The sequence below is a fragment of the Phyllobates terribilis genome, unplaced genomic scaffold, assembly GCF_046119375.1.
Source record: "Phyllobates terribilis strain yellow unplaced genomic scaffold, ASM4611937v1 Scaffold_4__5_contigs__length_816908805, whole genome shotgun sequence".
Taxonomy (NCBI): Eukaryota; Metazoa; Chordata; class Amphibia; order Anura; family Dendrobatidae; genus Phyllobates; species Phyllobates terribilis.
The window spans coordinates 294,452,632-294,469,896 of NW_027362764.1; the positions used below are offsets into that span (position 1 = coordinate 294,452,632).

The window sequence follows — 17,265 nt, forward strand, 5'->3', positions numbered from 1 at the left end:
TGCAGTAACCACCGCTCCACCATACCGCTCCACGACCAGCTCTACCCTCACCTACTGTATCCTCACCCATCCCTTGTAGATTGAGCCCTCGCGGGCAGGGTCCTCGCTCCTCCTGTACCAGTCGCTGTCACATGGTGTTTAAGATTATTGTAATTGTTCTTGTATTCTACCCCTTTTTCACATGTAAAGCGCCATGGAATAAATGGCGCTATAATAAATACTGCCACAGAGATGAGCGGTGGGTCAGTGAACTGTTTAGTCTATGCATTGGAATACAGTAGGTTCTCCTGCAGTCAAATGTAAAGCCACAGAGCTGAAAACTTAACTCCACATAACTTATGGCTTTAGAGAAGACTCAAGGTCAACCTTTTGCTGATAAACTGAGCTGTTACACTGCGAGATCAGCATGTCGTATACATTGCTCAAAAAAAGAACTCTCAAATAACACATCCTAGATCTGAATGAATGAAATATTCTCATTGAATACTTCTTTCTGTACCAAGTTGAATGTGCTGACAACAAAATCACACAAAAATCATCAATGGAAATCAAATTTATTAACCAATGAAGGCCTGGATTTGGTTTCACCCCCAAAATTAAAGTGGAAAAACACTACAGACTGATCCAACTTTGATGTAATGTCCTTAAAACAAGTCAAAATGAGGCTCGGTATTGTGTGTGGCCTCCACATGCCTGTATGACCTCCCTACAACGCCTGGGCATGCTCCTGATGAGGTTGCGGATGGTCTACTGTGGGATCTCCTCCAGGAAGGCACATCAATGCGAGCTGTGGCAAGAAGGTTTGCTGTGTTTGTCAGAGGCTGGAGGTGCTACCAGGAGACAGGCCAGTATACCAGGAGACATGGAGGGGGCTGTAGGAGGGGAACAACCCAGCAGCATGACCGCGACCTCCTCCTTTATGCAAGGAGGAGCACTGCCAGAGCCCTGCAAAATGACCTCAAGCTGGCCACAAATGTGCACGTGTCTGCACAAACGGTTAAAAACAGACTCAATGAGGGTGATATGAGGGCCCGAAGTCCACAGATGGGGCTTGTGCTCACAGCCCAACACTGTGCGGGATGCTTGGCATTTGCCACAGAACACCAGGATTGGTAAAGTCGCCACTGGCGCCCTGTGCTCTTCTCAGATGAAAGCAGGTTCACACTGAGCACGTGACAGTCTGGAGACGCCTTGGAGAGATCTGCAGCCTGCAACATCCTTCAGCATGACCGGTTTGACAATGGGTCAGTATGGTGTGGGGTTGCACCACTGTCATAATCTGATCTTCTTTTTTTTTTTTCTACTATACAAGTGCTTCTCACTAAATTAGAATATCGGTTAATTTATTTCAGTTCTTTAATACAAAGTTAAACTCAGATCATTCTGTTTGTGATGACTATATAATAGAATATATTTCAAGTGTTTATTTCTCTTAATGTTGATTATGGCTTACAGCCAATGAAAACACAAAAGTCATTATCTCAGTAAATTAGAATACTTTATAACGGCTTGAAAAAATGTTTTTAAAATCCGAAATGTTGGCCTACTGAAATGTATGTTCAGTAAATGCACTCAATACTTGGTCGGGGCTCCTTTTGCATCAATTACTGCATCAATGCAGCGTGTCATGGAGGCGATCGGCCTGTGGCACTGCTTATGTGTTATGGAAGCCTAGGTTGCTTTGATGGCAGCCTTCAGCTCGTCTGCATTGTTGGGTGTCTATCTTCCTCTTGACAATATCCCATAGATTCTCTATGGGGTTAAGGCCAGGTGAGTTTGCTGGCCAATCAAGCACAGTGATACTGTTGTTTTTAAACCAGGTATTGGTGCTTTTGGCAGTGTGGACAGGTGCCAAGTCCTGCTGGAGAATGAAATATCCATCTCCAAAAATCTTGGCGACAGAGGGAAGCATGAAATGCTCTAAAATTTTGTCGTAGATGGCTGCGCTGACTTAGGTCTTGATATAACACAGCGGACCTACACCAGCAGATGACATGGCTCCCAAAACAATCACTGATTGTGGAAACTTCACACTAGACCTCAAGCAGCTTGGATTCCTTTACTCTCCACTCTTCCTCCAGACTCTGGGACCTTTATTTCCAAATGAAATGCAAAATTTACTTTCATCTGAAATCAACACCTTGGACCACTGAGCAACAGTCCAGGTCTTTTTTTTTTTTTTTTTTTTTTCTCCTTGGCTCAGGTAAGACTCTTCTGGCGTTGTCTATTGCTCTTGAGTGGCTTGACACAAGGAATGCGACACTTGTAGTCTGTGTTCTGTATACGTCTGTGTGTGGTGGCTCCTGAAGCAATGACTCCAGCAGCAGTCCACGACTTGTGAATCTCCCCTAAATTTTTGAATGGCCTTTTCTTAATGATTCTTTCAAGGCTTCTTTTATCCCGGTTGCTTGTGCACCTTTTTCTACCACACCTTCCATTAATTTGCTTGGATACAGTACTCTGAACAGCCAGCTTCTTTAGCAATGACCTTTTTTGGCTTACCCTCCTTGTGGAGTGTCAATGACTTCCTTCTGGACATCTGTCAAGTCAGCAGTCCTCCCAATGATTGTGGAGCCTACTGAAACAGGTTAAGGAACCTTTTTAAGTGCTTAGGAAGCCTTTGCTGGTGTCTTTTGTTAATTATTTTAATTTACTGAGATAATGACTTGTGTTTTCATTAGCTGTAAGCCATAATCAACATTAACAGAAATAAACACCTGAAATAGATCAATGTTTGTAAGGACTGAGTTTCACTTTTTGTATTAAAGAACTGAAATTAACTTTTTGATATTCTAATTTAGTGAGAAGCACGTGAACCTTAATTAAAAATTCCCCATCCTTCCCACACTAACTCCTTTATTTTTTTTACTTCCTCTTTGACTGTTCGTTTGAGTCCCCAGTGCATGCTGGGTAACTGAAATCAGTTGTCGTCAGGGGGGCACTGGTGAAGCCTCCTCCGTCCCCACGCTGATACGAAGTCATCAGTGACCCGCAATACAGGGGCTGGCCTAGTCCTTGCTCTGCTGAGCATGTTGGTTGTCAATTCTGATGGATACTAGGTAGATTCCTGTCACTGGGCTCTGTTCTCGGTGCACAGTGACCATGCACTCTTGCCGGTCAACCAATGCACAAAATACGCAACAAAAAACCATGGTGTGAACAGAGAATTCTGGTTTCTCATAGACTTTGCTGGTACTGCAAAACACAGCTGAAAATTAGCAAAAAAATCTGCAGCAAAAAAACGCTGAAAAACCCAACATGTGTGAACATAGCCTATGGGTATTTGCTGCAGACATGGCACCAAAAATGTGTCCAAAAACGCTGAAAAAAATGCATACATTTTTGATGCAGTTTCTCCCCCCCCCCAACTCATTTGAATGGGTGAAAAACACAGAGAATGGGCATGCTGCAGATTTGAAACTGCTTCAATTCTGCAATTAAAAAATATGCAGCATGTGCATGAGATTTCAGATCATTCACCTTGGTGGTACTGTAAAATGTGGTTTTCTGCAGCAAAAATGCAACGTGTGCACATACCTTTTAAGGTGGTTGTCCTTGTTAAAATCTAAGCATCAGGCAAATGAGCATGTGGAAAAAAAACAAAACAAAGGAATTGAGAGAGCGCTCTGCAGAACCATACACTGTAGTAGTAGTCAGTGGTACCTATGCTTCTGTATGACTGGCTTTAGGCCTCTTTCACACATCCTGATATTTTTGGTATTGGATAAACCACCAGAGATCAGGGTCTGTGTCCTTGTGTGGCAACCATATCCGAATCGTACGTACTGGCACCTGGGAATCAACGGTACAGTTTGTGCTGTTCCCCGGGTGCTGGAGGAATCGGTCATCAAGCAAGTGACAATGTTGAGTTATATTCAGCCCCCGCTGTCGCAGCAATTGTAAAAATAGGAATAAAATAGAACGTAAATTTTACTCACCTTTACACCTAATTCCCCGAAGCCATTGTCCCCTGTAAACAAACCAAAAATAAAAACACTAGCCCTCACCTGTTCGAAGTTGAAATAATCCAGTGTCCCATGCCGCAATCCATTTGGGTGGCATGAGGTGACCGCATACGCTGAGGCGTAGAGGAGAATGACTTGCTGCAGCGAGCGAGCCCCTGACCTGCACTGAGCTCAGTGAGTGACAGGACACCGCTCGGTGAGCGTAGCTCAGGGACCCGCTCGCTGCATCAAATCATTCTCAGCGTATGCGCTCGCCTTATGCCACTGCGCATACTGATGAAGAAATGTTGCCCAAATGGATTGCGACGTGGGACACTGGATTATTTCAACTTCGGACAGGTGAGGGATATATATTTTTTTTTGTTTGTTTACAGGGGACAATGGCTTCGGGAATTAGGTGTAAAGGGGAGTATTGTGTTTTTTTTTTTTTTATTTTCGTATTTTACACTGGTTAGAGACAGCAGGAGCTAAATACTGCTCTCAACATTGTCACTTGCTCGCACTGATCTCTGTGCAAGTAGGGGACAATGATGAGACTTGCCTCCAGCACCTGGCGATTGAACACTGTACCACTGATTCCCAGGAGCCAGTCCGTGTCACTGCATGTGTGTGGGAAGTTTTGCAGTCTGTGCGGCGTGCAAAAAACGAACATGTCAGCGTGTTAAGCCCACGGACACACGGTCCGTGGAAACACGCTGACATGTGCACAGATCCATTCACTTGAATGGGTCTACGTGTGTCAGTGTCTCCAGTACGTGTGGAAACTGTCACCACACCTACTGGAGACATGGACGTCTGAATGAGGATGTGTTTTTAGAGGTGAAGTAATGCCAGGTACGCTGTGCTGCTGTACACTCCTGAGAAAAACGTATGCCCGGAGTAAAGGTGGTCACACAAGTATAGGGGTAACAGTTAAAAATGTTTTGTTTTTTTTAAACCTACTTGCTCAAGCACGTCATACTGTTATCCTTTCCATATTGTGGAGTTCGCTTGAGAGTCACTTATGCTGTGTATATACCATGTTTGTGCACAAAATATACATGATATGACTGTATAGGTTACAGTATGACTAGACATCAGATGTTATATAAGACATGTGTTGGTGTAATGTTTTCTATACTCTTATACAGTTTAATATCTGACTGGTATATAATACACTGTTATACATGCATCGGATGTTATACGTGTGTGTGTGTATAACCTGTGATGTCTGTAGTCACAGTATCATAGACCGGTCATGTATTATCCTGTGTACTACACATATACTATATGCACAGATGTACAATGTTATATACGCTGGATTGATAAATCCTGCACCTGGCATATGTATGCATGTTCAAAAGTTTACATACCCTGGCATAATTTTACCTTTCATGGCCTTGTTTCAGAGAATATAAATAACAAAAAAACTTTCTCCACTCATGGTTATTGGTTGGGTGAAGCAATTTGTCAAACCACTGTGTTTTTTCTTTTTAAATTGTAATGACAGCCAAAAACATCCAAATGACCCTGATCAAAAGTTCATACCCCAGTTCTTAATACCGTGTATTGCCCCCTCTAACATCAATGACCGCTTGATGTCTTCTGTGGTAGCTGTGGATGAGGTTCTTTATTTTCTCAGATGGTAAAGCTGCCCATTCTTCTTGGCAAAAAGCCTCCAGTTCCTGTAAATTCCTGGGCTTTCTAGCATGAACTGCATGCTTGAGATCTCTCCAGTGTGGCTCCATGATATTGAGGTCAGGAGACTGAGATGGCCACTCCAGAATCTCCACTTTGTTCTGCTGTAGCCAATGACAGATCGACTTGACAACGATCCAAAACACAAGACCATGTTGGAACGTCCAAGTACGTCCCATGAGCATCTTCCGGGCTGATGAGTGCAAATTTGCCTCCAGTATTTGCTGATAACGTGCTGCATTCATATTTCCTTCAACTTTTACCAAGTTTCCTTTGCCTTTGTAGCTCACATCCCCAAAACATCAGCCATCCACCTCCATGCTTTACTGTAGGAATGGTGTTCCTTTCATCATAGGCCTTGTTGACCTCTCTCCAAATGTAATGTTTATGGTTGTGGCCAAAAAGTTCAATTTTGGTCTCATCACTCCAAATTACCTTGTTCCAGAAGTTTTGAGGCTTGTCTCTGTTCTGTTTGGCATATTGAAAGGCGAGATGCTTTGTGGTATTTGCACAGTAATGGCTTTCTTCTAGCGACTCGACCATGCAGCCCATTTTTCTTCAAGTGCCTCCTTATTGTGCATCTTGAAACAGCCACACTGCTAGTTTTCAGAGAGTCCTGAATTTCAGCTGATGTAGTTTGTAGGTTTTTCTTTGCATCCCGAACAATTTTCCTGGCAGTTGTCTGAAATTTTTGTTGGTGTACCTGACCGTGGTTTGGTTTTTAAGAACTCCTGATTTTCTATTTGTTAATCAGTTTGGATGCTGCTGACTAGCATTATCAGTTACTTGGATATTTTTTTGTATCCCTTTCCTGTGTTATACAGTTCAACTACCTTTTTCCCATAGATCCGTTGACAATTCTTTTGCTTTCCCCATGACTCACAATCCAGAAACATTAGTGGCTGGATGAAAGATGCAAAAGTCTCTCTGGTTCCCAGAAACTCACTCAGCTTTTATGCACACACACTGATTACAAGCAAACAGGTCACAGGTGAGGATGTAACCTTTTAGTAGCCATTCAAACCCATTTGTGTAAAATTCTGTGCATGTTATATGAACTTTTGATCAGGGTCATTTGGATGTTTAAGGTTTTCATTAAGATTTAAAAAGAGAGCACAGTAGTTTGACAATAAATGGCTTCACCCAACCAATAACCATGAGTGGAGAAAGTTTTTATCATTCATATTCTCTGAAACAAGGCCAGGAAAGGAAAAAATCTGCCGGGGTATGTAAACTTTTGAGCACAACTGTATATATGCAGTAACATGTGATATCCATTAACCTGACTCAGAGTTGATGAGTCCAGTGCAGGATTCTGGTCACACTGACGTATAGGCAGATTTATTGCAGCAGATTGAATTTCCTGTGGTCTGGTCATCCTGATGCTGATGACTGGGCACTGACAGGGCCCTGAAAGTTCAGACTCCTACAATAAATCTCAGTGAGCATCAGAAGAGCGGCAGCAGAGACCATACAGGACCTGGCCCTGGAAGAGGTCAGCAGCGTCCACCTCACCGCACAGAGAGCAGGAGTTTGTACTTACAGATGTCTCTTCTTTCCCGCCCACAAGCTCCTCTCCGGCAGGAAGAAGATGCAGCTGAGCTCCCTCCACTTCTTCAGCAGATGGCCAGACACGGGGTCATATGCCCCTCTGCCCATCGGCCCAGCCTGCCCCTGTGCAGAGCGGAGTCTGAGCTTTAATCAAGCTACATCTGGGCACTTATTTAACAATATTACACTCTTAACTCTGCTGTATGTGTGCACTGCGACTTTACAATATGGTCTTGTTTTACATAAGATTAAAGCACAAACTGAACTAAAGGCACATTATTGTGAAATCATTGCATGCTTGGATGCAGGTTTATATTGACTTCCAGGATTGCTACATCCAATAGGTGGCGCTAGTGTTCAAGAACTCTTCAAACAGGAAGCAGGCTATTTGTATCTGACCAGCTGCGAATGACCCATCACTAGATCATTCCTGCAAAGTCTGCTGTTTTCTGTTAATGTTGGTAGGCGACACTATAGTGACAGCTGCTGTCAATTTCTGAACAGGGTAAAATAAGTCTTTTGCTACAAAGTTGGCCGACAACCTGCCCACCCAGCCAGAGCAATGTGATCACTCGCTGGCTGCAGGTGTGCAGTCTTTTGGCATGGGTGGGGTATTTTGAACATATATTTAATAAAGATAATTTTGGGATCCAAAAAGGGCAGGACTTTTTTGACTGTTGCCAAATGATCCAGCTATAGGGCTTTTCTGCCAATTACTACCGCTCTGTCCAGTGTCTTGTCCATGTCCAGTACCCACATACCATAAGCTTTAGTGACTATATAGCCCCACTGCACTGACTTTATCTCCTGCACCTCCCCACCAGCAAAAGGGTGACTCCTTATGAGTAAAATGTTTGCTAACCAGGTCAAAGCGGAGTATTGTGAAACCTACCATTATAATCTTTACTAATGTAGTCTTTACTGTTTTTCACTAATTTTATCTTTTTTAAAGGACAATGTGGAACAGACAGCAGCATGCCCACAAAGGGGGTTGGTGGACGCCGCTGGCTATACAGCCAAAAATATATCCTTAAACCCAGGTAAATATTTTTATTTTTTTGTGGATCGGGGATATCGTGAGCAGTTTCATTTAATTATATTTTCTTAAAGAAATGCGTGTTAACCTCTGGCCCGCTGGCCAAATCAGGCCCGCAGAGTGATTTATATTTGGCCCATGTTGACGCAGCCATCAACCCCTCCCCCGTCACCCCCTTCCACTGCATCACATTTCCAATTGCATCGGCATCCTGGATGCCGATAAAGTTGAAAGCAATGATGAAAGAGGGAGCCGTCCACTCCTTCTCCCATCATTCTCCAGTTTGCGACTGCTATGCCAAGCATTGAAAAGCTACAGAATGCTTGCTGCTTAGGCTGGAGCAGTCAGAGGAAAGAGGAGAAGTGAATAATTATATATTTTTTCAATGTGGGGGTCAATTATACTGGGCATCATACTTTGTTGGGGGTCACCATACTTTGTTGAGGGGGTACAGTAGGGTCATCATACCATGTGTAAGAAGGAATTCACTGTGGGTATAACATACTGTTTGAGGGGCACTTTTGTTGGCATCCTACTTTATGGGGGCAAAGAAAGGACAACCTAGGGGCTTCAATAGGAGGAAAGTTTACGTTGGAAGGCCTGCAAAACCCCTTTAAGTTAATTTCCATATGAAAAGTTTCGTTGTTTATATTTGATAAGGAAAAACTGCCTCAATTGTATAGCTTTTTTTAAATAAATACCAAGGTTGGCCTGTGACTTTGTCCAAGTTTTTAATTTTGTCCCTCTGTGTATATCAGACATCCCTACTTTAAGATTACAAGACTTGTGTGCTAACTTAAAACTGTGTTGCCTTTCATTATGTAATGATTGATCAAATTACTGGCTATATTCCTGTAAGATCGTCATGTGTATACCATTTACATACATTGTATATAGTATAGTCACTGGGAGATTGCATAGATTTGTGCCAGAATTTTGATTAAAACTTAATTTTTTTGTGCTCCCAAATTTAACATTTTTTTCACCAATAAATTAGTGAGATCCCATAGTAAAAATTTACTATGACTTGTGCCAGAAATTTTTCTATAGCTGGCATACTTGTTACTAGAGTGCTTTCCTTTTTAATATATACATTATCTGGTCTTCATTAAATGTCCCATTTTGCCTGGGGCGTAAAATGGACTATGGGCTTTTAGTGCATCCTATTCTAAAGCTCTAGGTGTTTGTGGCATGGTTTACCATTTTGTGTGTTCTCTGTACTGTTAACTAAAGTAGTATTTTTGTAATTTATGCCCATTTGTCCTAAATAGAATTTGTGCTTTCAGTCAATGACTAGCAAATTCATCTTGTGTGTGTTTGATGCTCATGGCTTTGTGCAAGTCTTAAGTTTTTCCAGAAGCGTGCCAAACATATTTATTAATCCCTTTGGGAAAGGTCTTTTCTTTTAGACCCTGTAAACAAACTGTTGCCATAAATTGTCTAAAAGGTTATTGTATGCCATAGTATTAAAAAGGACCTTCTTCCCAACTCTTGATGTTGCACTGTACAATGTCTGCAGAGCAGAATAAAAAAAATCTGAATAGGTTCCTAAGGAGACTGGTTTTGTAAATGTATTAAAAAAATGAGAAATGCCTGTTAAACTTTTAACGCCTCTAACATCCTAACAAAAAAAAAATTGTTTAAATGATGCAGATGTAAAGTAGACATATGGGAATGTTGTTAATTCACTATTGTTATAGCTATTGGATTTAAGGGAATGTGGTATGATCAAACAGTCATTACACAGTACATAGCAGGGGCACACTTCTAAGATATCTCCGCACAGGAGCATTTTATTGCAACACATCCAATTTTGAATATTATTCCAAAATCTATTGATTAAAATGAACTTTTGTTGGGTAAACCCCTTTAAAATCAAAATTAGCTCACTAAGGGGTTAATCAGTACCATACTCCATACAGAAAACTATTAGCAGCTGTGAATGTGTGGTCTGTTTTTGTCTAATCTGTGTGAGTCACAGCTTGGCCAGAGATTTGAACCTTTTCCAACCAACTTGTGAAAACTATGAAACTTAAATTCGCTGTGCTCCTTGATGACCCATACTACCAATCTAGTAGTAAGAAAATTGCTTGGCGGTGTGCATGATTTTCTGAATCTATTTAATGTTTTAGTGACACCTGTTATGAACAACTTGTAAGGCTATCTTCTTTCTTTTTGCAATGTTGTAAACCAGAAAAAGGTATTTTGGTTGCATATCAAGAAACCTATATTTATGGTAATGCCACATGTGCAATCTTTGAACGTCAGCTAAATCCTCTAAGTGCAAATGAAAGCTTGACTTCAGTTTTGGATATCAAATATTTAATCTGATCGCAAAGATTTTTGTGCTTTTATGGAAAAATGTCAGACATGGAACTTTTTACTTGGCTGCGGTTGTGATCTGTGATGCACATACATGAACACTGCAGCCAATCAAGAACAGTACTCTTGTAATGTTATGGCGTCCATTTGCACACATTTTATAAATTGTAGCTGAGGGAGGAGTTGTAGCATTGTATGGCTCATGAATTTGACAGTATGTGCAACCAGGGAGTATGGTAAATTGATATGTAGCATTGTGTGCATCTCTCCATTTTTTGTAGAAACATCAGTTCCTTCATTTTAATATGTTGGAAAACTGCTAGTACTCAGTGTAATATAAGATTTTTTTTTTTTTAAAGGTGTTGTCCAGTCATAAAATATTGATGTCTTATGCGCTTGATTAGTAATCATTGTCTGGGGGTGTTGTGAGACCCTAATCAGCTGTGGTGGTGGCTGGATGTCCACACTTTGAACAGAGCAGCAAATCACAGCACCAGTCAATCTGTTTCAATTTGTAGCGGCTGCAGCACAGCAGTATGGATCCTATTCTTTTGAATGGGAGCAGTTCTGCAGTCACTGCAGTGGCTACTACACACTGCATAGAGCTGCACTAAGAGAATAAGCTAGATGTTTCAAATGGCTCTCAACTGCTGCTCCTATATAGGCAGCATACTGAAGTCTACCAGACTATTAAACCAAACTGCGCAGTTTGTGGTAATTGGTAAATGGAGAAACATATATTGTGCTTCTGCATCAGTGTTGAGCAGTTCTGATGTTACTGCCCTACAGACTCTACATCAGGGGTCTCAAACTCTACTAAGTATATGGGCCGCACATAGAAAAAATGTGAATTTGAAGGGTCGCATTCTTTGCAGGATATGACCTTTTTAATACCATATTTTTTCTGTTCACCTTCTGGATTATTTTTTGTACATTTTTGGCTTTAGTTTATTCTTTTACATGTTAATTTTATGGGCTATGGTATAGTTTTACAGTTTTTTTATTTCCTTTTTGTGTCCCCTAACTGGCCATATAGTGATTTTTCTTTTTTTTCTTTACAATTAGCACAATATAGTAATTCTGACCAACTTCTTATAGTAATGTCCCCAGCTTGTAGCAATGTGCCCCTTCCTGGTCCCCATTAAGCAGCCCTAGAGGCTGCATGCTGCCCTCGGGCTGCGTGTTTGAGACCCCTGCTCTATGCCCTGCATGATTGGTAGGTACCATGCATGTACCTTTTCATTAGAATAGGCAATCATGTAGAGATGGTGCTTGATAACTATTTTATTCATTTTCTACTGCCTTGTAAATATATTTTGTTACTTGTTTTGTGAAAATGCAAGTTGTTAGTTTAAACATGGCGGGATTAAAACCGATCATGTTAGAGATTAGTTTTGCCTGAGCTGCCGGAGACGCTATGTACAGCACTCCTATGCGATGTTTATGCATGCTGACAAGACACCTTTGTGGAGCAGGGTAAATGACTACATTGTTTAAACTTTACCTTTAGTGCAGAGAGGATGTATAGACCCACTACTGATGGTAATTGTGGTTTCTTTGAAGCTATTACTAATTTGAAGTTTTAAGTCTGCATTAATAAGAGGCTTCCCCCCCCCCCATGCTTCTTACTTATCACACTTGGTTTGGTGCCAGCCTATTTCTTTTTCAGTAAATTCACAGGCCATCTACAGTACCGTTAAACAAAACATTGGTACAAAGGTTACCTTCAAGATAACTGAACTTTTCAGTGTTTTACATACTGAGAGGTCACTTTGTGTTTTTAATTGTTCAGTTTACACTTCAAAGTTGTGGGAAGTCTATATTTTATCCTTTACCATAGGCTTTAAAGGGAAGCTGTCACCAGGTATTTGCTACCATCTGGATCAACATGATATGGGGGCAGAGACTGATTCCAGCAATGCATCACTTACTGGGCTGCTTGCTTCACTTTGTTTAAAATCACAATTTTATCTGCTGCAGGTCTACCAGTTCTCTGAATGCTGAGCTCTGTAACCCCAACCATACCACTGATTTGACAGCTTTTAGCCTATGCTCCATGTACACAGAAAACTGCTGATCAGTTGTTTGCGTGGGATTATGCAGCGCTCATGAATATGGAAGACAAATTGGCAACTGGTTTACTAGTCTAGTCATAAAATTACTTTATCGGCAACAGATTATCAAAACCAGATCAAGCAGCAGAGTAAGTGATACATCGCTGGAATTGGGGCCTTTTTCTACATCATGTTGATTTCAGATTAGGTGGCAAAAACCTGGTGTTGGATTACCTTTAATTTAACCTATAAGGCCTTTTACGGTGGTAAAAATGAGTTTTTTCTAGTGTTTTTGAAATGCATTTTAAAAGGTCAGCTCTGTGTATGTAAACTACTTCTTTTAGTAGTAAGGTTTTTTTGTGCTTTTTAAAATCCTATAGAGAAGCTAACTCGGATCACAGTAGTTTAATGCATAAGTGCTGCTTTCAATGAGGTCCCTAATATCGCCAGATATCAACTCCGTGGAAATGGTTTTCATTGTAGTCTGAGGCCTACAGGGTTTCATAAGATCAATAATTTGACAATATACTGCAATTCTAAAGTATTGCAGTATATTCATGAAACTGTTACAGAAATGGGCTCCCTAAGGAAACCAAAAAATGTAAAAAGGAGACCAAAGACTTATTCCAGCCCATTTTTGAGAAGTAAAATAAAAAAAAGCATAAATACAGAAAATATAAAGTACACTTGCCATTGCTATCCTTTTCAAAATATATAATTTATCCCATACAGGAGCTTTATCTTTGGCGCTATGGAGTATTGAATTTACCCCAAAATCACATTAAAAGGAAGATGCCATTATAAAAACACAAATACTTTCTTTTTCAACAATTGAAAAAAATGTAATGTGTTTAACTTTATTAAAATGGTTTTTATTGAAGTAAAATTTGAAAGAACCTAAAAGGGTTTGGTATTTCCACTTTTAAACATTGGGGGGAGCAGTTGCAGAAATTTGCAATGAAAACCTAGTGTACAACTAGCACGCATTACGACTGCAGTAAATGTGGACGGGGTCTGCTCACATGTCACTCCTCCCCTCACCTCCTAGATGTTTGTAATAGGATAAGAGGATGAAGTTTGGGATCAGTGTGGAGACCTTTGGTTGGTGACTGCAAAGTGATACTGACATGTACACGGTCATCGCGGATGGCCGACAGCACCGATTGGTAGTTGGTGCTGCTCGCTGTATGATAAGCTGGCGTTGGATACGTGAAGTGCATCACGTGCGTGATTAGATACTTTGCCCTGTTTCTAATCTGTGTGTTATAGTGTATCACATAATGAGATTAGATCTTGAGCTCAGCAGAGTGGATCACACAGGATGGTATTGGATACACAGTATCTAATGTATGTAAGATGTGCCCTCTCTCCGTCCACTTCTATGGGAACAGTGGTGTATACTGTGACACACAGTAGCTTGGCTGCTGAGAGAGCGGTTACCCCAGGCCACGCGCTCTGAGGGACCCACGCAGAGCTACGCTACTCTATCTGCATGCGCTGATGCAGTTTATTATACCCCTGCACTGCTGCTTGCCTGCTGTGAGGCCCATAAGTCGGACGGGAGGGGCCCCTGCCTGTCATCACAAGTTCATCTGTATCGTCTGGATGCTGATACAGTTGAAAGCAGCGATGAGTGATGGAGCATTGACGCTCCCTCTCCCATCAATCCCCCTCTGCGTCTGATGTCACTGATGCAGACATTGAACGCGGGCGCTACATAGTTGAGATGTGCGGGTGCTCAGAGCAGCTGAGGGAACGAGGCTGAGAGGTGAGTATTGTATATAAAAGTGTGGGGCGAGTATTTTTATTGGTATATGCTGCCCCCATCCAGAGACCGGAGGAGGATTGTGGTACCGTAGTACGAGCGTGCCCATAATCCCCCATTCTGGTATATATGCCCCCCTTCTTATACGCAGCCCCCATCCGAGTATACATGCCACCCCTGATCCCCATCCCGGTATGCGTGGCCCCCTTCCATCCAGGTATGCATTGCCCCCTCACCCCCCCCAATCTTGTTATGCATGGCGCCCCCCTCATCCTTCCCCCAATCCTGGAACGCATCGTGCCCCCTCACCTCCCCCAATCCTGGAACTCATGGCGCCCCCTCATTCCCTCTCCCTCCCCAATTCTGGAACGCATGGCGCCCCCTCATGCCCCCCCAATTCTGGAACGCATGGCGCCCCATGCCCCCCCCCCCATTCTGGAACTCATGGCGCTCCCTCATCGCTATCACGCTGCGCATACAAAAAAATAAACACTTATACTCACCTTTCCTCCAGCGCTGCATCTCGTTCTGCTGGAGGCCGGCTGCAAATGTGTCTTCAGTAAAATGGCGTCAGACAGCGCGCTATGGGCATGCGCCAATTCAGATGCTGCACTCTGGCCAGAACAGAGGCAACGCTCCTCCTGGTCAGGTAAGCATGTCCTTATGGCGCCGGAGATCACAGTATGCGTTCAGTGTCTATGCATACCGAAATCTCCGGCGCCATATACTCCTCTTGCCTGTAACAGCTGGATGCGGTCTTGTGTCTGGGAAACATGGAGTGTCTCTCCCCACAACATGTCATGTCTCACCCCTTCTCCCCCTCATATGCCATCTCTCCCCTCATATTTTTTCATCTGCACAAAAGCATCATTCCTGGCCTTTCACCTCTGTCCACTATCTTCACTGCTATCTGCTGCCCCTCTGGTCTCCTCACAAGCCAGGGCCTGTAATACAGGAAGTGAACGGTACAGCTTCCGGTTACAGGTCCTGGTGATGGAGGCTAAGCGGAGCTCATAGTGCAGGGCTACAATAAAATCGCCCTAGGCCACACCTACTATGAATTGGACAGCCCACAACTGATGTGGCTACAATGCAAGAGATGGGTTCTGCGTCTGACCGCTGTCTCCTATGCCCAGGAAATTCCATATTTGCAGACTGCAGGTCTGGATGACACTTACAAAGTAAAATGACAGTCCCCAGTGGCTGCATTTAAAAAAATAAATTTAATAAGCTTGGTCTAAACCAACATGTTATGTAATATATATATATATATATATATATATATATATATATATATATATATATATATATATATATATATATATATATATATATATATATATATATATATATATATATATATATATATATATATATATATATATATATATATATATATATATATATATATATATACATACACACACATGTATATACACACATATATACACACACACACACCGTATATTCCGGCGTATAAGACGACTTTTGAAGACTGAAAAATCTTCTGTCTAGTCTGGGGTCGTCTTATACGCCGGTAATGCTTTTGAACTTTCAGAAATTGACATGCGGGGATACTCTGGGGGTGTTAATAAGCTGCCGTGGCCGTATCCCTGCCATGTCGGAGTTAATATAAGGTGGAGGGAGTTAAAATACGGCGGCGGTAGGTCCAGACAGTCAGCGCTTCTGTGCTGAAACTGACACATCGCTGCGTATTCCCAGCTCCGGACACAGCGCAGGACTTCTGTGCCGACAGCTTTCACTTGTCACAGAAGCGCTGCGCTGTGTCCGGAGCAGGGAAGTTTGCATCGCTTCTGTGACAATATATGAAAAGCCGGCAATTCAGCAGCGGCATAAGCTGACACCCGACAATTTAGAATAGAAAGAATAGAGCTTCACACATAGATTAGATAGATAGAAACATGTCAGTCACATATATATGAAGTACAGTGACTGTTGCTTACTGTACTTGTCATTTAGTGTAAAGGATTTATTAAAACAAATAATAGTGTTTTCATGCACCGTCTCTTTAAGAAAGCCGGCCGGCAATTCAGCATCTGTACCCGACAATTTATAACAGACAGAATAGAGCTTCACACATAGATTAGATAGATAGAAACATGTCAGTCACATATATATGAAGTACAGTGATAGTGTTGATTACTGTACTTGTCATCTAGTGTTAAAATAACGGATTTATTTTAAAAATTGGCGTGGGGTTCCCCTTAATTTTAGTCTCTAGCGGAGGTTAAGCAGACAGCTGGGGCAGATGTTTGAAGCCTGGGAAGGGGGTAATACCCACGGAGCTTCCCAGGCTACTAATATGAGCCCCCAGCTGAATACATAGCCTTTACTAGCTATTAAAATGGGGGACCCCCCAAAAAAAATGACGTGGGGTCCCCCCTAATTTAATAGCTAGCAAAGGCTAGGCAGACAGCTGGGGGCTGATATTAATAGCCCAGGAAGGGAGCCATGAATATTGGCCCCCTCCCAGGCTAGAAACACCAGCCGTCAGCCGCCCCAGAAATGGCGCATTCATAGGATGCGCCAATTCTGGCACTTAGCCTCGCTCTTCCACGCTGCCCTGGTGCGGTGGCAGGGGGTAATAGGGCTGGGGTTGTCAGCTTATAATGCCAGCTGACATCAAGCCCAGGTTAGTAATGGAGAGGCGTCTATAAGACACCCCCATTACTAACCCCATAGTCAAAGTTAAAAAAAACACAAACACCCAGAATAAAGTCCTTTAATTGAAATAAACACACAATTCTTTATTGTTCTAAATTAAACCATACTTACCATCACGCCCATTCCAGCTGAAGCCAACGATCTCCTGCAATAAAAGAAAAATAATAAACCAACCTCATCCTTACCTTTCCATGGTTCCCAGGACAGCTT

General features: G+C 42.1%; 1 protein-coding gene across 10 annotated transcripts in view; it reads left to right on the forward strand.

Moving 5' to 3' along the window:
- GRB10 (growth factor receptor bound protein 10) overlaps positions 1-17,265 on the forward strand; it is a 302,376-nt gene that overhangs the window by 133,427 nt on the left and 151,684 nt on the right. For 7 of the 10 annotated variants that reach the window (XM_073678334.1, XM_073678333.1, XM_073678326.1 and 4 more), the window contains exon 3: positions 8,146-8,233. The exons of the other annotated variants lie outside the window; for them this stretch is intronic. In XM_073678334.1, coding sequence (XP_073534435.1) covers positions 8,146-8,233 — 88 coding nt within the window. The remainder of the gene's footprint in view (positions 1-8,145; positions 8,234-17,265) is intronic. 10 annotated transcript variants of the gene reach the window in all.